Source organism: Antechinus flavipes, chromosome 2 (genome assembly GCF_016432865.1).
Source record: "Antechinus flavipes isolate AdamAnt ecotype Samford, QLD, Australia chromosome 2, AdamAnt_v2, whole genome shotgun sequence".
NCBI classification, from domain to species: domain Eukaryota; kingdom Metazoa; phylum Chordata; class Mammalia; order Dasyuromorphia; family Dasyuridae; genus Antechinus; species Antechinus flavipes.
In genome coordinates, this window is record NC_067399.1 from 437,252,364 (window position 1) to 437,279,177 (window position 26,814).

The window sequence follows — 26,814 nt, forward strand, 5'->3', positions numbered from 1 at the left end:
AGTGTTCACAGGTAACAGGGTTGGCTCACAGAATGGCTTTCTGTGAGAAATGTGGCAGAAGTGGGAGCAGAGCCCAGTCACTCTTCAGGGCTTTCCCTTAGGATCAGGGCTTCGCCAAAGCCTCAGGGCCTGGTGCGGTGGTGCCCACTTATCTGGCTTCACCCTGCTCTCCGAACCTGGGGTTCTGATTTCATGTAGGTAAGGGGTCCCGTTGTTTCCTGCTCAGCTCCTCATGACCCCCCTGGCATCCTCCCATCCCCCTCATGCCTTGTCAGCCATTGTTTCGGGTTGCTTCTGAAGAGGACAGGTAGTTCCCTTTTATAAAATTAGGGGTGTTATGTTTTAGCTGACATCATCAGGGGGCACCTGCCCACCACCTCCTCTTTGGGGCTGGGAACCCCAGGACTCCCGCTCCTAGAGCTTTTCTGAGGGGCAGAGGAGGTAACGAGGTGTCGGCCAGGCTTCCCATCTCTCTGCTTACATTGAACCAGAGGTCCTTCCAGGAGGCTCCATCCCCTAGTTTCTGCCTCTTCTTCCTTTCAGGACTCCCCTCCTGGGCTAGATGGGAAGTGGGGAGGGAGCGCAGAGCAGAGGTACTCCCTGACCACCGGATCCCCCACCTCAGTGGCGCACAGTAGGAAGTCAGAGGAGCTGCTGCTGTTATCACTTACTACCTGTGTGACTGAGGAAGTCACCTGCCCTTACATGTAGAATAAAGGGGTTGGGATAGGGGGCCTCCGAGGCTCCTTTCTGTTCCTGATCTGTGATCCACTCCCTCTCTCATTCACTTCCCAGGTTCCCCACTGAAATCCATTCTGGCCTCCTAGAAGTCATCTCTCCTTCTCCACACTTTTATCCTGACTTCTCTCGACTCCGAGAGTCCTTTGGGGACCCCAAGGAAAGAGTCAGGTAACCCATGCCAACCATCATTCCCCTGCATGTGCTTGTCCCATCTGTAGCATGGGGAGGAAGTACATCCTGGGGATCCCAGCAGGGAGCTGAGCTGACCCTGAGCCCGATCAGATACCCTCTCCCTCCCACCAACCCAGGACACAGTTCCTCCATCATGGGATTACCCAGAACAGGTTTGGCCCCTGCTGGGAGTGAGGGTCTGGGCCCCTGACTTTCTGGCCACGTCCCTCTCCCCCAGGTGGAGAACCAAGCAGAACCTGGACTACTGTTTCTTGATGATGTACGCACAGGCCAAGGGCATGTACTATGTCCAGGTCAGCACCCTGGGGAGCTGGGTGGAGGGCAGGGGAAGGGGAGGACTTTCACTTCTTGTTCATATCTACTTGGGGTTAAGTGTGGTGGGGAGGGGATTTCTGGGGAGACTCTGGAGAAGGGTTCAGGTTCTGGGGATGTCAGTGTTGGAATGTGACCTTGTATCGAGCCTGCCGCTAGGGAGGCAGGATGGGGACCCCCAAAATGGCCCCTAGGCAGGCCAGGGGCTGAGCCAGGGGTCAGGGAATAAGCACCCCACCCCCACTCATCCCCCCACACCATTCTGGCTCATGGTGAAAGGGAATGGAGGGAGTCAGCTTCTCAGCCCCCCCCTCCCCTCCCGCAGCTGGAGGATGACATTGTGGCCAAACCCAACTACCTGAGCACCATGAAGAATTTTGCTCTACAGCAACCCTCGGAGGAGTGGATGATCCTGGAGTTCTCCCAGCTTGGTTTCATTGGTAATAGGTGCATGTCCCCCTGCCCTGTTCTGCCCAGCACTCCTGCCCCACCCCGCCCCTAGCTTCTCCCATTTGCCTGGGTCAAGGCTGTTGATCAGCACTCAGAGGCCTCCTCCTCTTCTTTTCTTCCAGGTCTCTTCCTTTTCTTCTTTTTCCTTTTTCCATCTTTTCTCTTCTTCCTCCTGATTTCATAGTTCAGTAAAAAGAGGGCTAAGTCCTGAATTCAGATCCCAGCTGTCAAATGTACCTGTGCGATATCTTTGGACCTCAGTTTCCTTTCTGTTAAATGAAGGAAATTGGTCTAGGGGGTGTCCGAGACCTTCCAGACTAGCTCTGTGAACCTTTGCTCGGGGTTTGTGCCCGGCTTTGCTCCCGAAGTCCCTGGATCTGCTAGTCACAGAGAGCCCCGGGAGTGACACATGAATCCTGTCCTTGAAGATGCTACAAATTCAGCACATGACTGTGTGCCATACTCTTGTTCCGGGCCAACCAGGGTCAATAAGCTCGTGTCCAGGAGCTCATGGCCTAGTAAAATGACAAAATACAGAGGGACAGCAGTGACCCACAGGCCCTATAGTTCCTCAATCAGTCAGTCAATCATTGAGCATTAACTAACTGGAGCAGTCAGTTAGCTCAGTGGATAGAGCATCGGGCTTGGACTCAGGAGAGCCTTAGACACCAACTAGCTGTGTGACTCTGGGCATGTCACTTAACCCTGTTTGCCTCAGTTTCCTCATCTGTCACATGAGCTAGAGAAGGAAATTTACAATATTTTAGCTAAGAAAGTCCTAAAAAGGGTCACAAAAAGCCACAGGCAACTGAAAATGATTCTAACGATAATAATGAGTTAATTGCCTACTATGCACTGGACATTGTACTACCTGCTGGGGATACAAGGACAAAAAAGGAACAGTCTGGGCTCAGAGAGCTCACTTTCTACCAGGGGAGACCACATGCATTAGCAGTAATGCAGAGGCAGCTGGTGGCATGGTGGACAAAGTGCTGGGCCCAGAGTCCCGGCCTGAAACACGGGAATATAATGTGTGGTGTCCACTGGAGAGGGAAAATGGCAAACTTTGCCAGAATCTCCCAGAAATCCCCATGGGGAGCACTGGCGCATTACGGTCCGAGGGGTCACAGAGAGTAGAACACGACTGGATGCCTGAACAACAATATGATGTAAGGGGTAACGAGGTAACAACCATTGTTGTGAGGATCCCATGAGATAATATTTGTATGCACTTAACACAGTGCCAGGCACATAGTAAGTGCTAGAATTCCTTCCTGCCCCCTCCTTCCACAGAACCCCAGGAAGGGTCGGGAGGAGCTGGCTTCCTTGCTTGGCCCAGCTCCACCCCGGGCCCTCCCGATCGCAGCGTTGCAGAATTGGAAGGGGTTCCAGAGGCCGCTCCCACAGCGGTCAGCCAGACTCTGCCTGAGGAGCTGGGGGAGAGGGGGGGAACCTGTCACTACAATTTTAGGAAGTTTTTCCTTACATAAAGCTTGATTTTTGCCTTTCCGCAACTCCTCCTGTTGTCCCTTGGCCTCCTTTCTGTCCCTCACCCCAGCTCAGGCACTGTTGGTGGTCTCTTTAGGGAAGATGTTCAAATCCCTGGATCTGAGCCTGATCGTGGAGTTCATCCTTATGTTCTACCGGGACAAGCCAATTGATTGGCTTCTGGACCACATCCTGTGGGTGAAGGTCTGCAACCCAGAGAAGGATGCGGTGAGTAAGAGGGCGAGGGACCCACTCTTCTCTGCCAGGAAGCACCCGCCTCTGCCCTCTTGTTTGTGGGCATGATTTCATAATAGCTGGGATTTATAGCCCTCTTTAAAGTTGGCAAACATTGCCCCATTTGATTCTCACAACAATCCCTGGGAAATAGGTGCTGCTGTCCTGCCCATTTTACAGATGAGTTCATGTAGCCCAGGCCTCCTACCTGTAACAGGGAACATAAGGTCTGGGATAATTACTCTCTGCCATACAGAGTTGCCACGTGCACCCTGGGCCAAGGCACCTGAGCCATTCGCGGTCTCCAGAATTCCTCCCTGATCCCGGACTAGGGAGCCTGCGAGACACGCGTACCCAGTGCCTGGACCAAAGGGTCATGTGGGAAGGTGAAGAAGCGCAAGCTGGGGCTGTCCCAGCCTCTTTGCCGTCCCAGAAGCAGGGGTGGGTCAGGTTTCCCCAAAGGACTGACCTGGAAATACTGAGCTCACCCCCACTGTGGGGACGGAGCGTACACAGCCGCCTGGGAGGTCACCTGCGTCCTGCTCAGCTTTCTGCCAGCCCCTCCATCGATGTGTTTGCGCGGTCTGTCTGTGTGACTGGCCTGCCTCCTGATCTGTCCCTTCTGTTTGTCCCCTGCCTGTGTCCGCCTGTCCTGTGTCTGTCTCCTCCCCGGCCACTCTTCTGTCCCACTCTCCAGGTCGGCGCTGTCTGTCTGTCTGCTCACCCATTCCCTCTCTCGTCCAGCCGCTTGTTGTCCCCGTCACCCACCCCTTTGCTCTGTTTAACTGCATATCCAGCCCACCCCCACTTTTTTTTCAAGAGGCATTGTGGCTTAATGGATAGAACTGTGGACCAAGGGGACGGGGTCTCCGGGTTCCCCCCAAAGATAAGGGGTTTCCAGTCCTGCCTTTGATGTTGACAAGCTGTGTGAGCCTACCAGAGACTTTGTTTTCTCATCCTAAAAATACAGTACCTGTTACATCTGCTTCAGAGAGCTGTTGTGAGGGTCAAACCAGATAATATGTGTGAGGTGTTTTATAAGCTTTAAAGCTCTGTGGAATTGCCAGTTACTACTACTGCTGTCACTATTACTGCTCCTGCTGCGGCAGCCATCACCACCACCTCCATGACACCAGCGCCCTCATCTCCGTGGCGCCCTTCCCCTCTCACCTCCGTGAGGCCCTTCCCCTCTCACCTCCGTGAGGCCCTTCCCCTCTCACCTCCGTGGGGCCCTTCCCCTCTCACCTCCGTGACAGGATTCCCCTCTCACCTCTGTGGCGCCCTTCCCCTCTCACCTCCGTGACAGGATTCCCCTCTCACCTCCGTGACAGGATTCCCCTCTCACCTCCGTGGCGCCCTTCCCCTCTCACCTCCGTGGCGCCCTTCCCCTCTCACCTCTGTGAGGCCCTTCCCCTCTCACCTCCGTGGCGCCCTTCCCCTCTCACCTCCGTGGCGCCCTTCCCCTCTCACCTCCGTGGCGCCCTTCCCCTCTCACCTCCGTGAGGCCCTTCCCCTCTTACCTCGGTGGGGCCCTTCCCCTCGCCCTTCCCCTCTCACCTCCATGGCGCCCTTCCCCTCGCCCTTCCCCTCTCACCTCCATGGCGCCCTTCCCCTCGCCCTTCCCCTCTCACCTCCGTGGGGCCTTCCCCTCGCCCTTCCCCTCTCACCTCCATGGCGCCCTTCCCCTCGCCCTTCCCCTCTCACCTCCGTGGGGCCCTTCCCCTCGCCCTTCCCCTCTCACCTCCATGGCGCCCTTCCCCTCGCCCTTCCCCTCTCACCTCCGTGGGGCCCTTCCCCTCGCCCTTTCCCTCTCACCTCCATGGCGCCCTTCCCCTCGCCCTTCCCCTCTCACCTCCATGGCGCCCTTCCCCTCGCCCTTCCCCTCTCACCTCCGTGGCGCCCTTCCCCTCTCACCTCCATGGCGCCCTTCCCCTCGCCCTTCCCCTCTCACCTCCGTGGCGCCCTTCCCCTCGCCCTTCCCCTCTCACCTCCGTGGGGCCCTTCCCCTCGCCCTTCCCCTCTCACCTCCGTGGGGCCCTTCCCCTCGCCCTTCCCCTCTCACCTCCGTGGGGCCCTTCCCCTCGCCCTTCCCCTCTCACCTCCATGGCGCCCTTCCCCTCGCCCTTCCCCTCTCACCTCCGTGGGGCCCTTCCCCTCGCCCTTCCCCTCTCACCTCCGTGGGGCCCTTCCCCTCGCCCTTCCCCTCTCACCTCCATGACGCCCTTCCCCTCGCCCTTCCCCTCTCACCTCCATGGCGCCCTTCCCCTCGCCCTTCCCCTCTCACCTCCGTGGGGCCCTTCCCCTCGCCCTTCCCCTCTCACCTCCATGGCGCCCTTCCCCTCGCCCTTCCCCTCTCACCTCCGTGGGGCCCTTCCCCTCGCCCTTCCCCTCTCACCTCCGTGGGGCCCTTCCCCTCGCCCTTCCCCTCTCACCTCCATGGCGCCCTTCCCCTCGCCCTTCCCCTCTCACCTCCGTGGGGCCCTTCCCCTCGCCCTTCCCCTCTCACCTCCGTGACACCAGCCCCCCCTTCCTGCCCGCCTGCTCTGTGTTCATTCCCCCCCCCCCCCCCCCCGTCTATCCCCTCCCCTGGCTGGGGTTGACTTTCCCTCTCTCTCTGTCCAGAAGCACTGTGATCGACAGAAGGCCAATCTCCGCATCCGCTTCAAGCCCTCGCTTTTCCAGCATGTGGGCACCCATTCCTCTCTGGCTGGCAAGATCCAGAAACTCAAGGTACGCCTTTGCCTTTCTTCCGTGGTAACTCTTGCCTCCGTCTCCTTCGTTCCGTCCGGTCGGCCCCAGAGGCAGGAAAACCCAGACTGTGGAGGGGCCGGACAGGAGTCCCGTTTGGGCGGGGCGTGGGGTGCGACGGCTCCTCGGGGCGGGGCCCTGCCCGAGTCGAGGATTTGGGGCTGGAGGTCGCTGTGGCCACACCTGTGTATTTGAAAGCCCGCCGGTGGGAGAAGGGGAGAGCTTTTGCAGCCCGGGCTGAGGATGGTGCGGAAGGTCGGGGGCAGACCTTGGGCTCCCTCTGTGGTCACAGCGGAAAGCCCACCCGTTCCACCAGCATTTACCTTGTCTGGCACAGGCTCCCGCCCACTTTGAATGCAGGCTCCCGGGGAAGAGAGTGGGAGTGTTGGGGAGACCCTGTGTCCAGTCCTGGGAGCTGTGTGGCCCTAGGCAGCTTGTTTCCCTGTCAGTAAGCCCTTGGCTGGCACTTAGAGGTTGGCAGGAATTGTGCTGGGCCCAGCTGGGCTCACACACTCCCACCCACCGGTTAGCCAGGACCGGGGAGGCCCCCGTGGGAGAGGCTGCGGGAGGCAGGAGGCTCCTCTCTGCCGTGGGGCGTGAATGGGCTTTCCTGTTGGGCTGCAGAGGTCACGCCCTGTGACCCGGAGAGCCCACTCCCAGCCCTGACAGCCACCAGGGAAAGTACTGATGGCAGAAAAGAGCCGTGTGCACAGCCTGCCCCGGCTGCAGAGCGCTTAGAGAATGGATGGTGGGGGGTAACGGAGTATGGTGATGCCACGAAGAAGCAGCAACATGAAGAATTCAGAGAAACCGAGGAAGGCGTGTAGGAAGTCACGGACATACCCAAAGAAAGAACTAAAGGGCGTGCCCGGCGACGCGTGAATAGGAAAAGCTGCTGTGCAGAGGCAGCACACTCCGGATCAGACTCCGCGCCGGGGTCAGAGGTCAGGAGCAGGGTCAGGAGCGCATTCGGTTAAAGGGTGCCGCGCTCCTTTGGGTTAATAATTGATAAACTGACTTCTGGGTCACGTGTTTGTTGGGAAGTGTGTTGTGTCAACAAATTGTATCGAGAATGTTTTTTTAAAGCACAAAAAGGGACTGAGACTGGCGTGCCCGTCTCCCCTGCGAGACTGCCCAAAGGAGGCCACCCAGACCCTGCGGCTGGATTCATCCTTCCTCCTTCCCCCGATCTTTCGCAAGAAGGGAAACACTAGGGACCTAGCCTTCTTCTGGCATTACATTGGCTTTCCAGTGAGGAAAAAGCACCCACTGCCCCAAACCCTAGACTTTCTAACTAGCTGAGGAAGTTTGCTGTGGTCTTGGGGCAAGGCGGCGAGGTGTTGAAGTCTGGGTGACCGCTCCTCCTCTCTTCCTGGTTCAGTCACTCACATGGGTTTCTCACATGGGTTTCACAATTGGTCATGAATGTTTGTACATTATCCTTGAAGGTCATCCAGTCCCAACGGTGTCAAACTCAAAGAGAAATGGATCCCTGCTGGACTCATGTTGACTTAAAAAAACACAAATTAACATTATATTTTATGTATTTTGTTCAACATTTCTCAATTGTGTTTAAATTTGGTTAGGGCACACTTTGAGGCGATGAGTTTGATACCTCTAAATTCTAATTCAACTTATTTCTAAGCAAAGAATCCTACTACAACCTCCTGCCAAGCAGCTGTCCAGCTTCCTTGGAAGATTCCTGTTTCTGGGAAACTCATCACCTATTATAGGATTGCATTCCACTTTGGGAGAGGAGTAGCCTTTTTTATTCAATATTGAACTAAAAATTGTCTTTGCAGCTTCTGCCCAGCAATACTTTTTGTGCCTTTTGTAACCAGACTGAACAAGTCTATGAATAACCCTTCAGATACTTGAAAATAGCTATCTTCTCTTCTTGCTAAAATCTTTTCTTCTCCAGACTAAAAATCCTTATTTTCTTCAAATGAGCCTTGTATCACACAGTCTCTAATTTATTCAGTATTCTAGACATTGTCCTCTGGATTTGAGCCTTAAGATGTGACCCTTAGAATTCTATATTAGAATAGAGAGGTCTAACCACAGTTGAGAACAGCAGAACTATTCACTTCTCTCATCCCAGACACTCACGGTTTATATCTGAGACTGTCAGACGTCCTCAGCAATTGTTAGTAGCTTTTGTAAATCATATGATGGCGTCACCATAGAACTGAGGCCGGGATAAGGGTGTGAAGGACAGAGTGGATAACACAGCAGGGGCCTGGCAAGGGTTAGGGTGCCACGCAAAGCCTGCTGAAGTTGGAGGTAGCACAGCAAATAACCAAGAATTCTGACTTTTCAGTCCCGGGACTGGAGTCTGCTGGTAATGAAAGCCAAATCACCGAGAAAAGAGCCCCAGCTTTGGGTCCCTGGCTAGGTTTTCTGTCCTTTGTGGTGGTTCTGCTTCTGGGCCATTTGGTCACTCAGAACCTAGGCCTTCAGTTGGTAGTGCCAGGCATTAAGACTCCATTCTCCAGCAGAGGTGGGGGACTTGGCAGCGCTTGGCTCATGGGAACACTGAGGCCCGAGGGTCTTTGTTGACCTTTCCTTACCAAGACTCTGCATTTACAGCGGATGGTCATTTGGGTTCCAGGCTGTGCTGGATTTGGGTAGTCACAGATTAGATCCTCTCCAAGGTCTCTCGGACCTCCGGGCTTCCACAGTCAGAAAGGGAGATGGAAGATCGAGTCGTGATCAGGGAAGTTGCAGTAGGCCAGCCTGGCCGGATCGCAGAGTGCCAGGAAAGGAGTTCCGCCAGGAAAGGGAGGAGATAGGAGGCGGTCGGCCATTCAGCTCTCTGTATCTTTGTTTCCCCACCAGTTGGGACTGGATGAGGTAACTTCTAATATTCCTTCTACCTCTTAACTACGACCCCATGACATGACATCAGCACTTTCAGGTTTGCACATTACCTGTACCTCAATTCATCCTTCTAACAACCTCGGGAGGTAGAACTTGTTATCCTCATTTTACAGATGAGGAAACTGAGGCAAACAAGCTAAATGACTCTGAGGAAGGGTTTGAATTCATGTGATTCTGACTCTATGTCCAGCACCCTATCCACTGCCCCATCTAACTGCTTATAGATCAAAGATGAATTCTATATCTTTTTGAGAGCATAAAGCAGTGGCGGCTGGCCAGGGCGCTCACTGGGGAGACATTTGGGTGAATAAAAGCTCCTTTAGGTTCCTTTACATGAATCCTTGAGTCCTTCTTCCGTGGATGTTGATCTCCTGAGCTCAGCAGCAGCCTAGGGCCGAGTGCTGTCGTCCGCTCTGGTTTCTGTTCATCTGCGGTGTGAGCTGCAAGTCCCGCCGTTTCCCTGGCGCAGGAGCAGCCACTGCGCCGTACTGGGGGACACGGGCGGGGCCGCCATTACGGGCCCAGCCTGAGGGGAGTGGGTCCCCCGGGTCCCCGGCCAGGAGGACTGTGTTGTGGTCAGTGCCCGTGCTCCCGAAGCCAGCCCTGGCCAGAACGACGCGGCCCGGCCTCCCTCGCCAAGCCGCCCTCCACGCGGTCGCTACGCTGATATTGCTGGTGACCACATCCGACCGCGCCATGCCTCAGGAAGCCCGGGACGCCCTTATTGCCGCCGGAGTCGTTTTCTCTGGTTTCACAGTGAGGTTGAGCCTCTGCCCAGAATGAAGATACTAAACTCTTCCTCAGAGCGGGCCCACCTGGCGTTCTCCTCGCAGAAGGTCCCATGTCTGCTCTCCACACTTGGGACACCCTTCTCCCTTCTTGGAACTCTAGCCTTGAGTCCTATTCCAGGCTCAGCTCAGAGCACCTCCTTCAAGAACTCTTTCCTTTAAACAGAAATTATTGGTGTCTCTTATTTTTACACCATCTGCATCTCCTCCTGTTTTTCCTTCTCTGTCCTCCTAAGAAAGTCATCTCTACTAACAAAGAATTTAAATCAAAATAAAGATAATTTTGAAGTAGCTAGGAGGTGCAGTGATTAGAGCACCAGCCCTGAAGTCAGGAGGACCTGAGTTCAAATGTGACCCCAGACACTTAACACGTCCTAGCTGTGGGACCCTGCGCAAGTCACTTACCCCTCTGAGAGTGAGTGTGGGGAGGGGGGAGAGACACACAGAGAGAAAGAGATACAGAGACACAAACAGGGGAGGGAGCGAGGGAGAAAGAGAATCAGAGCCCCCATACACACACAGTGGGGAAGGAAGAGGGAGAGAAGCACACAGAGAAAGAGGAGATCCAGCAAAACCAATCACAACATCAGAAATTTAGTAATATTCAATATTCTGCACTTTTGCAAAGGAGTCTGGGAGCAGGCAGGCATTCTTTTTTTTTTTTTTAATTTTTATTTAATAATTACTTTATATTGACACTCGTTTCTGTTCCGATTTTTTTTTTCCCTCCCTCCCTCCACCCCCTCCCCTAGATGGCAAGCAGTCCTTTATATGTTGGGTATGTCAGGCAGGCATTCTTTTAGGCTTTTCTGGTTCCCCCAGTGGTTAGTGCTCCCCCGTCATACGACTTCACATTTTGTGACTGTCCTGTTGTTTTCTTACCTGAACATGTGATGGGGGGCAAGAGAAAAGCCTTGTTTTTGTCTCTGTCTCCCAGAACTTAGTGCAGTGCCCAGCACAGAATAAACGGTGACTAGGTGCTTGTTGATTGATTAGGGAGACCCTTTGAGGTCTGGCTGAGCCTTAAGGACCGCCTCTCAGGTTGGGGTTGCATCCGCTAAGTGTACTGGGACGTCCAAGAGGGCAGAGGTCAGCAGTTGCAGAAGGAGGCCAGAGTGGCCAAGATATCCGGGGCACCCCACCCCTTCCCCAGGGAGGCCCTCTGTGCAGAGGCTTCTTTCCAATCTGGGGCAACTCGGGTCCCCCAACTCCCCCAACTCCATGCTTATGCTTGGGTCCAGGACAAGGATTTTGGTAAACACGCCCTGAGGAAGGAGCACATGAACCCCCCTGCTGAGGTCAGCACCAGCCTCAAGACGTACCAGCATTTCACCTTGGAGAAGGCCTATCTGCGGGAAGACTTCTTCTGGGCCTTCACTCCCATAGCCGGGGACTTCATCCGCTTCAGATTCTTCCAGCCTCTGCGCCTAGAGCGGTCAGTGCCCCCCACCCCCTCCTGGGCATCCCCCATCATCATCTCCAGCCACCTTTACTGAGCCTCTGACCCTCATGGACCTAACCCTGGACTTTGTCATAGTGAAACTGGCCCCAGAGATAGAGGCTTTCCCCTCGTCTGTCTCTCTGTCCATGTCTCTCCCTCTCTCCCTCCTTTCCCTCTGTCTCTCTCTCTCTCTCTCTCAATATTTCTCTGTCTCTGTCTCTTTTCTCACTGTGTGTCAGTATCTCGGTCTCTCTATTTGTCTCTGTCTTTTCTCACTGTCAATATCTCTCTGTCTCTGTCTCTCTCTATTCCTGTCTCTCTGTCTCTCTTTTCTCACTGTGTGTCAGTATCTCTCTGTCTCTGTCTCTCTCGCAATGTCTCTCTGTCTCTCTCTTTTCTCACTCTGTCAGTATCTCTCTCTGTCTCTGTCTTTCTATTTCTGTCTGTCTCTGTCTCTCTTTTCTCACTGTGTGTCAGTATCTCTCTGTCTCTGTCTCTGTGTCTCTCTCTTTTCTCACTGTGTCAGTATTTCTCTGTCTCTCTCAATGTCTCTGTCTCTTCTCACTGTGTGTCAGTATCTGTCTCTGTCTCTCTCACTGTGTGTCAGTATCTGTCTCTGTCTCTCTCTGTCTCTGTCTCTCTCACTGTGTGTCAGTCTCTCTGTCTCTGTCTCTCTGTTGCCTCTGACTGTACAAAGAACACGAGTCTCGGTCAAACAGGTTTTTCTTCCGGAGTGGGAACATTGAGCACCCGCAGGATAAGCTGTTCAACACCACGGTGGAGGTGCTGCCCTTTGATGTGAGTGCTTTGGCCTCCCAGCCCGGAGAGGGGGGACTCTGTATGACTGGGGGGGCCCGGGGAGATTGCCTCGGGGCCTTGTGCCCCGGCCTGTCTCCCTGGCTCCTCCATCGTGACCTGCTCCTCCCCGTTCTTGCCCCCAGAACCCCCAGTCGGACAAGGAGGCCCTGCAGGAGGGCCGAGGGGCCACGCTCAGGTATCCCCGGACCCCCGACGGCTATCTCCAGATCGGTGAGTAGGCCCAGGGCAGGACAGTGAACGTGGGCAGGGGAAACTCCCCCCGTGTCTTTCACCTAGGCAGCAGTAGGTGGCGCCCTGGAGCACTGGGTGTGAAATAAGGAAGAGCTGGATTCAAATCCAGCCCCAGATATTCGCTAGCTGAGGGGTCCTGGCCAAACCACTTCGGTGCTGTCTGCCTCAGTTTTCTCATCTGTAAAACGGAGTTAATAACAGCAGCCCACCCCCTGAGGGGGTGAGGGTCAGTGAGCTCTTTGTAACGTGCTCTGCAGAGCTTGCCGCATTATATAGATACAGGCCGGCTGTTGTTACGCGTTTGATTTTGGGGAAGGACTCGGTCGGTCCTGTGGGGCCGGTTCTCCCTGCCTCCGCTGGGCCCTTTTTGAGGCAGCCAGGTGGGGTTGGGGCCTTAGGGATGTGCACGCCGTGCCTGTGCCCCCCTCCAGGTTCCTTCTCCAAGGGCGTGGCTGAGGGTGAGGTGGACCCAGCCTTCGGGCCCCTGGAAGCTGTCCGGCTGTCCATCCAGACCGACTCCCCGGTGTGGGTCATCCTGAGCGAGGTGAGGCCTTCCTCTCCTTCTGTCGTGCACGTCTGGGAGGGACGGGTCCCAGGGTGTCCCCGACGCAGCGGCGGCCGTGGGGACACCCCGACCTGCTCTCCCCTTCCAGATTTTCCTGAAGAAGGCTGACTAAGCTCTGGAGGGCAGAGGGAGCAGAACTTTCAGGCTGCCACGTCCCACCGTGCCCCGGTGCCTCCCCCATCATCCTGTGGGGAGCCTGCGCCCTTGCTCCAGAGCCCAGCCGGGCACGAGATCTGGAGGTGACAGGACCAAAGACAGCCCTGGGGGCAGAGGGAGGACTGGGGAGGTCTCTTGGGGGCCTCCCTTTCTCCAAAGCCTGTGGTAAAGTGGAACGGAGGGCACACATGGGGCTGGTGGGAGTAAGGGGCCCTGGAGAGGGGGGCGAGCCCCGTGGCCCTGAGGCCATCCTTGGCCATCATTGTGCCCACCAGCCTGATGTGGGCGGGCCCCACGGGGTCTCCAGTCCTAGGGAGCTGGTGCTATCTCCTGGGCTGGGCCGGGCCTGGCTGGGCCAGACGGGTGGGGCCCTGCCCTTCATCCCCTCCTCACCATGGGGCCAAGGAGCGGGGGTCAGCCCGATGCCCGCGGGGCGTGATGAGGGGCAGGGATTCCAGGGGACGGGCCTTTGCTGAGGAGCCGCCCAGCCCTGGTCCCTGGCTGTGTGCCGGCGGGATCGGGGCCTCCCCGGGCTCAGGCGGCCGTACACTGGAATGCATCATACTACTCTAATGTGCTGTGTTTTTTATTATTGGATACATTTGATTTTTTCACGTATGTCGATATATAATTATATAAAACGTGAATTGTAATAAAAGTTTAATTCTGTTTCAAACCTTGGGGGGAGTCTGCATCCCCCTCCCCTCCCTTGGGACCCTGCACCCTGACAGGCCCCCCAAGCCGGCATCCTCCACCGCCCCCTCCCGCCTATCTCGTCGTCACCAGCCACTGCAGCCTCCTCAGGACGGGGGTCTTCAGGGAGACCGGAAGGAAGTGGGAGACCAGGCCAAGCGCAGAGAGAGCTATCAGCAGCCAGAGCACACGGGCGCTGAAGTACAGGGGGCCCAGTCTGGGGGTGGAGGGGGTGGGGTCAGCCCGTGGAGGGAGCCCTCGGCCCTGCCTTTTCCTCCCCTCCCCCTCGCCCTCGCTCACCTGCCATGAGCCGACACAGCGTAGCCGTGGAAGTATCTGTACCGGGCCCCCAAGTACAGGAGGCCGCAGGCGGCTGCCGTACCTGCCCAGAGAGAGGGCCACAGCTTTTCAGGCCCCTGGCAGAGGGGGGGGTGCGCAGGAGCCCGGGCCCGCGGGCAGCCTCCGGCCCCACACTGGGGGTTCTGTGCCAGGGGCTCTGGCTACCGCTGGTGCCCCAGGAGGGTGTGTGATAGCCCCGGTACCTTGGTGGAAGAAGACTCCAGAGACCCAGAGGATGGCCAGGAAGAGGGGGAAGTACTCTGTGCAGTTGGCCCTGGGGGGGGGGGGAGAAAGAGACAGAACTGAGCCCTCCTTCCACCTCCCACCCAAGACCCCCTCTCCCCACCCGAGGTCTTTGTTAGGGAAGTGAAGGGGACTTGGGAAGCAGCGGTCACTCCTTGGCGGGGGTGGGGGGTGGGGATCGCAGTCTATCAGGGTATAAGGGAAGGGTTCTGGGCCGGGAGCCAAGGGAGCTTTGCTTTTCTCTTGGTGGTCCTTGGGGCTGTGAAGGGGGGTGGGGGAAGGCTCAAGCTCTAGGCTTCCTCCCACTTCCTGAGCGGTGAGATAAGCGGGTTAGGGCAGGGTCGGGTGTGCCGGGGCGGGGCTCCGTGCCCCCCTTCCCCTCTGACCCCCAGAGCACGGAGATGAAGGCTAGGGACACCTTCCTGGTTGTGTCCCAGGCCCTGGGGTCTTACTGAGCTCGGAAGACTCTCTCAAACTCGGGGGGGCCGGTGGTGGCGGGGGGCGAGACCCTGTATCTCCTCCTCGCTAAGATCACCTGCCAGGAGAAATAGGCTGAGGGAGAGAGGAAGAGAACCGGTCAGTTTTCCACTCCCCCTGGACCTGGCCGTGTCCCAGCCTTGTCGGGGAGAGAAGCGGGCTTTCTGTACTGGAGATGTCATTCAGCGTCTCTCAGAGTAAAGTGGGCTCTAGGGTACTTCTGCTTTCTGGAGAAAAGCTTGTGCAACGGTACAGATAAGAGCTGCTCTTATCGAATGTAATCAAGCAATCTTGGGGTCTCCCCTCCCATGCCCCTGCCCGCAGACAATGGAGGATCCACAAGCCCTTTCCAGATGATACCTAGGTTTAAAACACTGGACACACCCCTCCTCTCCCCACAGGGGAGCTCAGAAGTCTGCACTTTGCCCTTCATTTGGTTTGCAAATATTTGCTGAGCCAGAACACCTGCAACCTGAAGGGTTTGGAGATACTTCGGCAATATGGATTCCAGCCTGGGGTGTGGAGGGGGTTCCTGATTCCTTCCACTGTGAGGAAGTCTCTAAGGTCTCTCCCCGTTCTGAAACTCCTTGGGAAATTGAAGATTTCTCTCCTTCGGGTGCATTTACAACACCCTCGGTATCGCGAATGGCAAAGGGATAGGAGGCAGGAAGACCTGCCTGGATTCAAATCCTGCCTCTGATACAGCGGCAAGTCAGGCTCGGGAGAATTACACAAGAGAGCATCCTCCCCGAGAATGCCCTGGGACCAGGGCCTCTGGAGCAGCCCCTTCCCAGCAGCCCCAAGAACACAGAAAGACCAGCCCCATTCAGGGGAGGAAATGGCTGCTCTTGCCCTTAGCACTATCTTGGGACCATCCTTCCTCCCTACCCATGGCACCAGATTTTGGAGGCTCCGAATGGGGCTCAAGCTAAAAGGGGAACTGAATCAGAATGAAGTTCCTGTGCCTCAGACAGCTGTGAGCCCCCTCCCCGGCTGCAGAAGCATCCGCAGCCCTTCCCAGGATCTGCAGCCTCCTCTCCTGCAGGAGGCTCTGGGGGCTCCTTCCCCAAGGCGGGCCTGGCCCCTGCGCGGGGGGAACTGGCTCAGGCAGGCACTCGTGGGAAGCGGAGCTGGACCTTGGGGCCGGGGCCTTACCTTGGAGCAGGACTCCACAGAGGGTGACCGTGGCCAGCAGGGCCACTTCCTCACAGACCCCGTGCATGGCGGCGGCGGGGGAGAGCCTGGTTCTCTGCTGCCCTCCTGGCAGCTGGTTCTTAAGGGCCAGCAGGGCTCCACCCAGCCACCTCTGCTCTCCACCCCCAGCACTCGTTTCATCATGGAACTAACCACCCACTCCTGTCCCTTCCTCCCCCTCCCATCTCCCTCAGAACCCCCGCTCCGCTGCCATCCTGGGGAGAGTTTGAGGGAGGACAGAAGTTGGGACCAGCTCCCCTGGGTCTGGCTCCCAGCAGACAACTCCACAGAGTAAGCCCCTTACACGGGGCTTCCGGGGCGCACCCCCCACCTGGCTGACTGAGGCGGCTCCCCATGCAGCCAGGAGTGCCCCTCCCAGAGCCCCGGCCCTCCACCTCCGACCTCTGCCTGGAACTGCCTCTGGGGGACGGCCCAAAACAGGCAAGGACCTTCAGACTCGAGACTTTTATGAAGTGAATGTGCAAGGTCCAAGTCCCCATCAGAGAGATGGGGCAGCCTCCACCACAAATTAGGAGGCTGCTAAATCGGGAGGGGGGAGAGCACCCCATTCCCTCATCCCACTCAGCCCTGGGAAATTTGCCGCAGAAGTGATAGTCAAACTCCTTGGGGGGAGGGCTGTCAATCAATCCGTCAACCATTACTACAATCCAAGTGCTGGGCATTGTGTTATATGCTAGGGCTGGGTGTGCAGTGAACCCAAGCCAAGCGTGCTTTATTATTATTATTCGGGAGGCCGTCCAGGCCAAGTGACTTGTCTAGGGTCACATAGCTAGTCTGGAGCCAGATCTGAACTCAGGTCCTCCTCTAACTCTAAGTCTAGTGCTTTTTCCACTGTGCCATTAGCTGCCCTCAGTCATTCCTTATCTTTAAAAAAAAAATGAACTTCATTTTATTTTCAAAATACTTTCAGAGATAGTTTCCAACATTCACCCTTGCAAAATCTTGAGTTCCAAATTCTCTCTTTCTCCTCACTCCCTCCTCTAGGCAACAAGTAGACCAATATAGTTTAAACACATGCAATTCTTCTAAAGATATTTCCACATTTATCATGCAGCATAAGAAAAATCAGATCAAAAAGGAAAAAAAAAGAAAGAAAAAAATAAAAAAGATGAAAATACTATGTTGTGATCCACATTCGGTCCCCATAACTCTCCCTGGCTCTTCATCACAAGTCTATTGGAATTGGCCTGAATCACCTCATTGCTGAAAAGAGCCAAGGCCATCACAGCTGATCAGAGGAATTTAAAACACCCTTGCCCAGCGAGGACACCCCTTCCATCATTATTTGTGTGCTGCCCACTGTTAATCCTCTGATTAATAAGCTCCCCCCATCTCTTTCTCTTCTTCCCTCTATTATGTAATCACAGGCCGCTGTGCCCTTTGTGTACAAACTTGCCTTCATTCTTTTGTCTTTCAGTTTTCCTTCTACTAGAACGAGGTCTGGCTTCCTCAGATAATTAATCGGTACATGTGTCCATGTTCTCCAGCACTGTGGTACCTTCTTTTCCCCTTTACACAATTCATATTCCTGGAGGGAGAATCAGAATATACTCTCCTTGGTCACTTTCAGGTTGTCCTTACTCAGCCGTCTGTCCTGTGAAGTACCAAAAAATTAAAGTTTTCCATCCAATTCACATCCCGGTGGCTGTTCTGTACTGCCCTCTTCTCCTTTTCCCAAGAGGTTCACTGTCTAGCTCACAGTCTCCCTCTCCTGATCTAGTTCCTACCCATATGCTAGGAGACCTCCACACTACATTGATGTTACTTCAAGCTCCCTAACCTTCCAATTTTTAGGCCTTCTCTTTTATTTAACCCCAGCCACACATAAAGTTTCCTAGACCTCACCATTAACCACAAGTGTTCCATTTCTTTCATCCAAAATTCTGACATTTCTCTACTATATTGTAACGTCCTATCATTCCACTTCTCCCTCTGTTTTACTCTTAAACCTCTTCCTTCAGTACATCCTCAGGCCATTACCTCTCCTCTGACTATACTTTTCTCCTTAGCAATTCAGCCTCAAATCCTCATTTGTCTTAGCACTGATCATCCCTTGTCAAACTTCAGCCCAAAATTCCTCTTCCTATCTGATCCCTCTGCTTTTGGGCTGCTCTGGAAGAAGTCACATAACTGGGTCAATTGAGTATATTATAAATTTATCTTATCCAACTTCAATTGCGTCTTCCTTGAAGCAATGAATCCGTTTATTTCTCCCTAATAATTGGGTCCCTGTTAATCCCCTATAGAAGCTATTGCAATTCTTTACGTTCCTCAAGTCTCCCCAAATCCCTCCCTTCCTCTCTCTGTCTCTCTCTTCTCTTTATCTCTCCCTTCCTTCCCTCTCTGTTTCCTCTACTCACTCTCTCTCTCTTTCTCTCTCTCTCTTTCTTACTGTCTTCTCTCTATCCTTCCCTTCTCTCCTTGTTTACTCTCTGTCTTGCTGTCTATCTGTATCTCCTTCTCTCTTTTTGCTTCTTCTCTCTCCATCCCTCCCTTTTCTCCTTCTCTGCCTCTTTTCCTCTCCCTATCTCCTTCTCTCTTTTTCTGTCTGCCTCTCTCCTAGTCTCTGTCTCTTTCACCTCTTCTCTCTCTGTCTCTACCTTCCTTTCCTCCAATGGAGGAACCAATTTTCTTTACCAATGCCATTCTCTGAACATGTGCTTTTCCTCCCAATCCCTTCCACTTCCCTTTAAAAAAAAAATTATTTTTAACCTAACAACCACCAAATAAAATGAAAACTTCCATATACATAGTAAAACAGAAAAAGAGGATCATCATATGGAACCCCATTTCTATTATGCACAGCTTTCTCTTAATTATTTAGGAAGTTCCATCTATAGTTTTCAAAGCTGTCCTTCCTATCTGTGCTTCTTTGTATAAAATGCCTCTTTTCCTTTTCATTTCTTTTCTTCTTTCCTTTCCCTCCCACTAGCACTCCTCTCCACACACTGGAAAAAGAAAAAAGAGAGCCCTTGAAATAAATATGCATAGTCAAAACAAATTTCCACATTGTTTTCCCCAAGATTATGTTTTGTTCTCTGTCTAGAGTCCAAGATCTGTCAAGAGATAATAGTCTGTTTTTATCATGAGTCTTTTGGTGTAATACTTGGCCATGACATTGTTTAGACTTCTTAAGCATTTCAAAGTTGTTTTTCCTTATGGAACCACAGGTCCAAGTTAATTTGCATAAGCTTCTCCTCCTTGGTGGAGATAATTGATTTCTTGATCCTCTGGGTTGGGTTGGTGAATGATCAGGGAGATGACTTAGATTTCTGGCATCTTGTTTGAGAGAGAAGACATTTCTTCATATTACAAGAGCTTTGCAAGAAGTTCATGAAGGATTCAACACCATCAGTAAGCATCATATGTAATGGGAACAAATTGGAACCATTCTCAATAAGATCAGGAGTGAAACAAGGTTGCCCACTATCACCATTACTATTCAATATTGAATTAGAAATGCTAGCTTTGGAAATAAGAGATGAAAAAGAGATTAAAGGGAGAACAGGTAATGAGAAAACCAAATTATCACTCTTTGCAGATGATATTTTGGTATACTTAGAGAACCCCAGAGATTCTACTAAAAAGCTATTAGAAATAATTCATAACTTTGGCAGGATACAAAATAAATCCACATAAATCCTTAGCATTTTTATATCACTAACAAAAATCCAACAGCAAGATATATAAAGAAAAATTCCATTTAAAATAACTATTGATGGTATAAAATATTTGGGAATGTATCTGCCAAGGGAAAGTCAGGAACTATATGAGCAAAACTACAAAACACTTTCTGTGGGGACCGAGTTAACACCCTGGATACTTTAGAATCAGCCAGAGTCAGGCTAAGCAAAAATCCTTGGTCTTTATTCTTGGTCAAAATGAGAAGAATGGACACGGAAATCTCCTCTTCCTCACTCCCCCAGGAGTCACACTTGCTTGTCCACCCTCTAATCCCTCCTCCAAATCTTCCTATACACCAACACATCAAGCCAGCACAGAATAATGGGGTGGATCATTTTCCAAGCATATGCTAATAGAGTATTGTCCAATAAGTAATTAGCCTTAAGTCTTTGACTGTCCAAGCACATCTGCTCAGTTTCAGCCCATTACAACTTTCCACACAAATAAAGTCAGATCTAACCAATTGGAAAAATGTTAAGTGCTCTTGGAAAAGTTGAGTGAATATAATAAAGATGACAATACTACCTAAACTAATCTATTTATTTAGTGCTATACCAATCAAACTCCCAAAAAACTATTTTCACTGAACTAGAAAAAATAACAATCTGGAAGAACAAAAAGTCAAGAATTTCTTTTTTTATTTTATTTTTTATTATAGCTTTTTATATACAAAACATATGCATGGGTAATTTTTCAACATTGACCCTTGCAAAACCTTCCAAAATATTTATATACCACAATTTACCCAATCATTCTCCAATTGATGGGCATCCATTCAATTTCTAGTTTCTAGCCACTACAAAAAGGGCTGCCACAAACATTTTTGCACATAAAGGTCTCTTTTCCTTCTTTAAGATCTCTTTGGGGTATAAGCCCAGTAGAAACACTGCTGGATCAAAGGGTATGCTTTTTGAGCATAGTTCCAATTATTCTCCAGAATGGTTGTATCCCTTCACAGTTCCACCATCAATGCATCAGTGTCCCAGTTTTCCTGCATCCCCTCCAATATTCATCATTATCTTTGGCTGTCATCTTAGCCAATATGACAGGTGTATGGTATCTCAGAGTTATCTTAATTTGCATTTCTCTGATCAACAACGATTTGGAACCCAAAAGGTCAAGAATTTCAAGGGAACTAATGAAAAAAAAGCAAATGAAGGTGGCCTAGCTGTACCTGATCTAAAATTATATAATAAAGCACCAGTATCAAAACCATTTAGTATTGGCTAAGAAATAGAATAGTTGATCAGTGAAATAGATTAGGTTCAAAGGACAACATAGTCAATAACTATAGCAATCTAGTGTTTGACAAACCCTAAGACCCCAGCTTTTCGGATAAGAATTCACTATTTGACAAAAACTGCTGGGAAAATTGCAAACTAGTATGGCAGAAACTAGGCATTGACCCACACTTAACACTGTATGCCAAAATGAGATAAAAAATGGGTTCATGATCTAGATATAAAGGATGATACTATAAATAAACTACAAGAACATAGGATAGTTTCTCTCTCAAACCTGTGGAGGAGGAAGGAATTTATGACCAAACAAGAACTAGAAATCATTATTGATCACAAAATAGAAAATTTTGATTATATTAAGTTAAAAAGGTTTTGTACAAACAAAACTAATGCAGACAAGATTAGAAGGGAAACAATAAACTGGGAAAACATTTTTACATTCAACGGTTCTAGTAAAGGTCTCATTTCCAAAATATATAGAGAATTGACTCTAATTTATAAGAAATCAAGCCATTCTCCAATTGATAAATGGTCAAAGGATATGAACAGATAATTTTCAGATGAAGAACTTGAAACTATTTCTAGTCATATGAAAAGATGCTCTAAATCACTATATCAGAGAAATGCAAATTAAGACAACTCCGAGATACACCATATACCTCTCAGATTGGCTAAAATGACAAGAAAAGATAATGATGAATATTAGAGGGAATGTGGGAAAACTGGGACACTGATACATTGTTGGTGGAATTGTGAACGAATCCAGCCATTCTGGAGAGCAATTTGGAACTATGCTCAAAAAGATATCAAATTGGGCACACCCTTTGACCCAGCAATATTTCTTTTGGGCTTATATCCCAAAGAGATCTTAGAAAAGGGAAAGGGACCTGTATGTGCATGAATGTTTGTGGCAGCCCTGTTTGTAATGGCTAGAAACTGGAAAGTGAGTAAATGCCCATCAATTGGAGAATGGCTGAATAAGTTATGATATATGAATGTTATGAAATACTATTATTTTATGAGAAACAAGCAGCAGGATGATTTCAGAAAAGTCTGGAGAGACTTATATGAACAGATGCTAAGTGAAATCAGGAGAACCAGGAGATCATTATACACGGCAACAAAACGACTATACCACGATCAATTCTGATGGACGTGACTCTCTTCAACACTGCGATGATTCAAACCAGTACCAATAGTTCAGTAAAGAAGAGAATCAGCTACATCCAGAGAGAGAACTATGGGAAATGAGTGTGGACCCAACATAACATTTTCACTCTTTCTGTTATTGTTTGTTTACATTTTTGTTTTCCTTCTCAAGTTTTTTTCTTTCTTTCTAGATCCGATTTTCCTTATGCATCAAGATAACTGTATGAACACGTATACATATATTGTATTTAACATATACTTTAACATATTTAACATGTATTGGACTACCTGCCATCTAAGGAAGGGGGTAAGGAAGGGAAAATTTGGAACAGAAGATTTGGCAAGGGTCATTGTTGAAAAATTACCCATGCATATATTTTATAAATAAAAAGCTATAATAATGAAAAAAAAAAGTTAATGAAGGGAAAAAATGAATAGGAAAAAGCCAGTATATACAGGAGCTAAATTTCTATGCTCAGCTTGCTACACTAGAGACCTTGGGAAATTTCTTTTTGGGTGAGAGTTGGGACTTTTACTCCTGGTTGAGCTGAAATTTCTCATTCCTACTGATGGGAAAGCTCATTCACACTATATATTTTCTATATATTCTTATCTATATAACTTCTCTGATTTCTGTTTGTTATTGGCTTGGATAAGTGGGTTTATTTTTTAGTTAGGAAAAGAGACAAACCTTATATTTTGGGGGCATTCCCTTCATTAAAAAATAGTGAATAAGGGTGAAGTTTGAACCTAAAAATTATTCTTCTAACAGTATTTAGGGAGGTGAATAAATGTAATTCTAGCCTAGTACCTCTTCTCTGAAGAGAGCAGAGTGGCCAGTCCCAAATTCCTGCTCCTTTCATGGTTGGAAACAAAATGTACCTTGGAGATGAGAGATAAGAGAAAACTCTTGGGATGTCTATTCGAGACTCTGTTTAGATCACATCTAGATAGACCCATGTGAACACATGTAACCTACAGGAGCCATACCCCCTGCACTTACAATGTTATTGTTACTGTTTTACTCAGTTCCCTCTGTATCAGTCATTCAGTCTTCTCACTTTCTTTGAAACTATTTAATTATTTCTTATGATACAATAATATTCCATTATTATTATTATTATTATTATTATTTTTTTGCTAAGGCAATTGGGGTTAAGTGACTTGCCCAGGGTCACACAGCAGGAAGTGTTAAGTGTCTGAGGGCAGATTTGAACTCAGGCCTTCCTGACTTTGGGGCTGATACTCTACATCACCTAGCTGCCCCATATTCCATTATATTTATAGAACAATTTATTTAGTCATTGTCCATTCGATGGGCATCTCTTAGTTTCCAGTTCTTTGCCATTACAGAAAGAGTTGGTATAAATATTTTTGTACTTATAAATCCTTCTTTGTTTGATCTTTTTTGGGGAATAGACCCAGTAGCTGCTGCATCAAAAGTGACTTTCTGGACATAATTCCAAATTGCTTTTTAGAATGTCTGGACCAATTCACAGTTCTATCACCCCTATATTAGTGTACCTGAAGCTCTTCCAACAATTGTCATTTTAATTTTTTGCCATTTTTGTTAATCTGGTGGCTGTGAAGAGAAATCTCAGTCCTTTAATTTGAATTTCTCTAATTATTAGTGATTTGAAATATTTTTATATGTCTATGGATAGCTTGGATTTTTTCCTTTGAAAACTGATCATAACCTTAATTATCTATCTATTGGGGAATGACTTTGTTCATATAAATATGAAATAGTTCTTTATATATCTTGGAAATGAGATTTGAATGAGAGAAATTTTCTGCAAATATATTTTTCTATTGCCCTTTTCATTTTAAGTGCATAAGAAGTTTATGAAAAAGCATTAAGAATTTTATGTAATCAGTATTATCCTTTTTATCACTTTTCCTCTATCCACATTTCTGAAAGGTAATTTCTTCCTTGCTCCATTAATTTGTTTATGTATAATTTATGTATTCATTTGAAATTTATCTTGGTACAGTATATAAAATCTTGGTCTATAACCAGTTCTATCAAACTGCTTTCATTTTCTCATCAGTCTTTGTTGAATAATGAATACCAGTCCCAGGAGGTATGATCTTTGGATTTATTCAATATTATGCTGCTGTAGTCATTGACTTTTGTATGTTATGTACCTAATTTGTTCCACTGATTGCCCTCTCTATTTTTAGCCATTATAAGATTATTTTGATAACTACTACTTTTTCAAGACCTGATAACTGCTAGAATTACTTCCCTGCTTTAAAATTTTTTTAAAATTATTTTTCTGAGATTCTTCATCTCTTATTCCTTCAGATGAATTTCATTATTATTTTTTCTAGTGATACAAAATAATCCTTTGGCACATTGATTGATATGACACTGAAAAGAAAATAATTTAGGTAGCATAGTCAATTTTATTATAATGCTATGACCATTCATGAGCAATTAATATTTCTTTTAAAAATTTAAATAATATATTATTTTTCCAATTCATGGAAAGATAGCTTTCAATATTCACCTTTGCAAAATCTTGGGTTCCATATTTTTCCTTTCTCTCCTCCTCCTAAGATAGCAAGCAATCCAATATAAGTTAAACATAGGCAATTCTTTTAAACGTATTTCCATATTCATCATGCTGCACAAGAAAAATCAGATTAAAAGGAAAAAAACAGAGAAAGGAAAAAACAAGCAAATAAACAACAACAAAAGTAGAAAATACTATGCTTTGATCTACATTTAGTCTCCATAGTTCTCTCTCTGGATGTAGGTGGTACTTTCTATCACAAGTCTTTTGCAATTGCTTTGAATCACTGCATTGTTGAAAAAAGCCAAGTCCATCATAGTTGATCATCACATATTTTTCTTGTTCCTGTGTACAGTATTCTCTTGGTTCTGCTCACTTCATAGAGCATCAGTTCATGTAAGTCTCTCCAGGCTTTTCTGAAATCTGTCTGCTCATTATTTCTTATAAAATAATAATATTCCATTACATTCATATATCATAACTTATTCAGCCATTCCTCACTGAGGGACATCCACTCAATTTCCATTTCCTTGCCAATACAAAAAGAGCTGCTACAAACATTTAGCAATTAATGTTTCTATAATATTTAGATCTCTCAGTTTGTGTAAAAATCATTTGGTAGTATATTCATTCCTTTGTGTGATTTGGTAGATAAGACTCCCAAGTATTTTATACATTGTGTGGTTATATTAAATGGAATATATCTTTCTATCTTTTCTTGTTGGGTTTTGTTGGTAATATACAACAATATGTGATTTATATGGGCTTCTTTGTATTTTGCACCTTTGCAACACATAAAATAGTTTAAGTCGTTTTTAGTTGACCCTTTGGAGTTGACTCAATAGATTATCATATCATTTGCAAAAAGTGATGCTTTTTTTAATGCCATAGCTAGCATTAATAACAGTAATAATAAACATCCATGTTTTACCCCAGATCTTATTGGAAAGGTTTCTAGGATTTTGTTTTGTTTTATTTATATAAAATATTGACATTTGGTTTTAGATAGATTCCTTTTTTTTTTAACCATTTTTGGAAAAAGTCCATTTATTTCTGTTTTAGCAGAAAAGAGTGTTGGATTTCATCAAAAGCTTTTCAAGAATCAAATAAAATAAAATAACTAAAATAATCAACCTGAAAAAATCAGAGGTTTGGGGCATTTTTTGTCAATACATTCTGTTATGTTTATATTCTTTCTTCTGATGAACCAACCTTGCATTCTTGGTATAAATCCAACCTGTTCATAGTTGATAATGTTTTTAATAGTTTGTTGTAACTTGTTTGCTATTATTTTATTTAGTTTTTTTGTACTGATATTCATTGAGTATATTGGGCTAGTTTCTTTTCTCTCTTTTCTCTCTCCCTAGTTTAGGTATCAAAACCATATTTGTACCACAAAAAGAGACTGGAACAATTCTTTTCTTAATGTTATGAATAGTATATAGAATGCTAGAATTACTTATTCCTTGAATAGCTGATGGAATTCACTTACATATCCTTCTGGTTCTAGAGTTTGTGGGGTTTTTTCCCTTTCCTTCTGGGAATTCATTTATTGCTTGTTCATTTTCTCCCCTGATTTTTGTTCTTTAAATAGTATACTTCTTTTTCTGTCAATCTGAGTATTTTATAGTTTTGTAATTATCCATCTACTTGATAGATGTTATTGGTTTTTCTGCATATTATTGGCATAATAATTTTTAGTAGTTTTTTTGTTTCCTCTTTAGATGTTGTGAATTTTTCTTTTTGAATTTGGAATCCTTTGATTTTACTTTTTAAAAATTCAATTACCTAATTTTTTTAATGTTTTAAATAAGTGCTAGTTTTATTTATCAATTCAGTAGAACTTTTTTACTTTCTATTTTATTAATCTCTCATTTTTTCAGAATTTCTACTTTAGTGTTTAATTTGTAGATTTTGATTTGTTGATTTTCTAAGTTTTTTTTTAGAAGTTATATACACAATTCATTGTTTTGTTCTGTTTTTTCATCAATAAAAACACATATAGAGATACAGTTCTCCCCATTTTCCCTAAGAATTGATTTAGTCATATTTCATAATATGAAACATATTTGGCATGTTGTCTCAATTGATAAAATTTCCTGTGATTTGTTCATTGATGTACCAGTTTTTTAGGATTCCTTTTGAGAGTTTTGGCTACGATATTGCTGAAAATGTTCATTTGGGGCTTTCTTTCAGGAGATAGTTTCTT

At 48.1% G+C, this 26,814-nt stretch overlaps 2 protein-coding genes and 1 long non-coding RNA gene across 44 annotated transcripts in view; 1 reads left to right on the forward strand and 2 right to left on the reverse strand.

The window, feature by feature from the left end:
* MGAT4B (alpha-1,3-mannosyl-glycoprotein 4-beta-N-acetylglucosaminyltransferase B) overlaps positions 1–13,721 on the forward strand; it is a 53,697-nt gene extending 39,976 nt beyond the window's left edge. Inside the window, exons 6-15 of one of the 2 annotated variants that reach the window (XM_051979106.1) lie at positions 796–909; positions 1,151–1,226; positions 1,571–1,685; positions 3,281–3,411; positions 6,043–6,147; positions 11,075–11,268; positions 11,994–12,072; positions 12,216–12,303; positions 12,756–12,868; positions 12,978–13,721. In XM_051979106.1, the coding sequence (XP_051835066.1) occupies positions 796–909; positions 1,151–1,226; positions 1,571–1,685; positions 3,281–3,411; positions 6,043–6,147; positions 11,075–11,268; positions 11,994–12,072; positions 12,216–12,303; positions 12,756–12,868; positions 12,978–13,001 (1,039 nt within the window). In that variant the 3' untranslated portion in view covers positions 13,002–13,721. Of the gene's footprint in view, positions 1–795; positions 910–1,150; positions 1,227–1,570; positions 1,686–3,280; positions 3,412–6,039; positions 6,148–11,074; positions 11,269–11,993; positions 12,073–12,215; positions 12,304–12,755; positions 12,869–12,977 lie in introns of both variants that reach the window. The other variant, XM_051979105.1, reaches the window with a different exon arrangement.
* Positions 3,418–6,002, reverse strand: LOC127550318 (uncharacterized). Of its 41 annotated transcripts, XR_007950852.1 has the most exons (7): positions 5,924–5,991; positions 5,850–5,886; positions 5,665–5,775; positions 5,233–5,590; positions 5,085–5,195; positions 4,863–5,048; positions 3,418–4,662 (listed from the first exon to the last, which is right to left on the reverse strand). It is a non-coding gene; the product is annotated as an uncharacterized LOC127550318 (long non-coding RNA). The 41 variants fall into 41 exon arrangements; XR_007950850.1 differs by having other exon boundaries at positions 5,665–5,738; positions 5,776–6,002; XR_007950854.1 differs by having other exon boundaries at positions 5,233–5,516; positions 5,554–5,590; positions 5,665–6,002.
* On the reverse strand, positions 13,689–16,157 carry LTC4S (leukotriene C4 synthase). Its single transcript, XM_051979119.1, has 5 exons — positions 15,953–16,157; positions 14,773–14,872; positions 14,281–14,351; positions 14,039–14,120; positions 13,689–13,955 (listed from the first exon to the last, which is right to left on the reverse strand). The coding sequence occupies exons 1-5, from the start codon at positions 16,017–16,019 to the stop codon at positions 13,814–13,816; spliced, it is 462 nt and encodes a 153-aa protein (XP_051835079.1). The 5' UTR covers positions 16,020–16,157; the 3' UTR covers positions 13,689–13,813.
* Between the last annotated feature and the right edge of the window lie 10,657 nt (positions 16,158–26,814).

Coding starts and splice junctions, on each gene's coding strand:
- LTC4S (XM_051979119.1), bottom strand. CDS start 16,019: ATGCACGGGGTCTGTGAGGAAGTGGCCCTGCTGGCCACGGTCACCCTC. Junction 14,873..15,952: donor CTGTGGAGTCCTGCTCCAAG/GTAAGGCCCCGG, acceptor TCTCTCCCTCAG/CCTATTTCTCCTGGCAGGTG. Junction 14,352..14,772: donor GAGAGAGTCTTCCGAGCTCA/GTAAGACCCCAG, acceptor CCCCCCCCCCAG/GGCCAACTGCACAGAGTACT.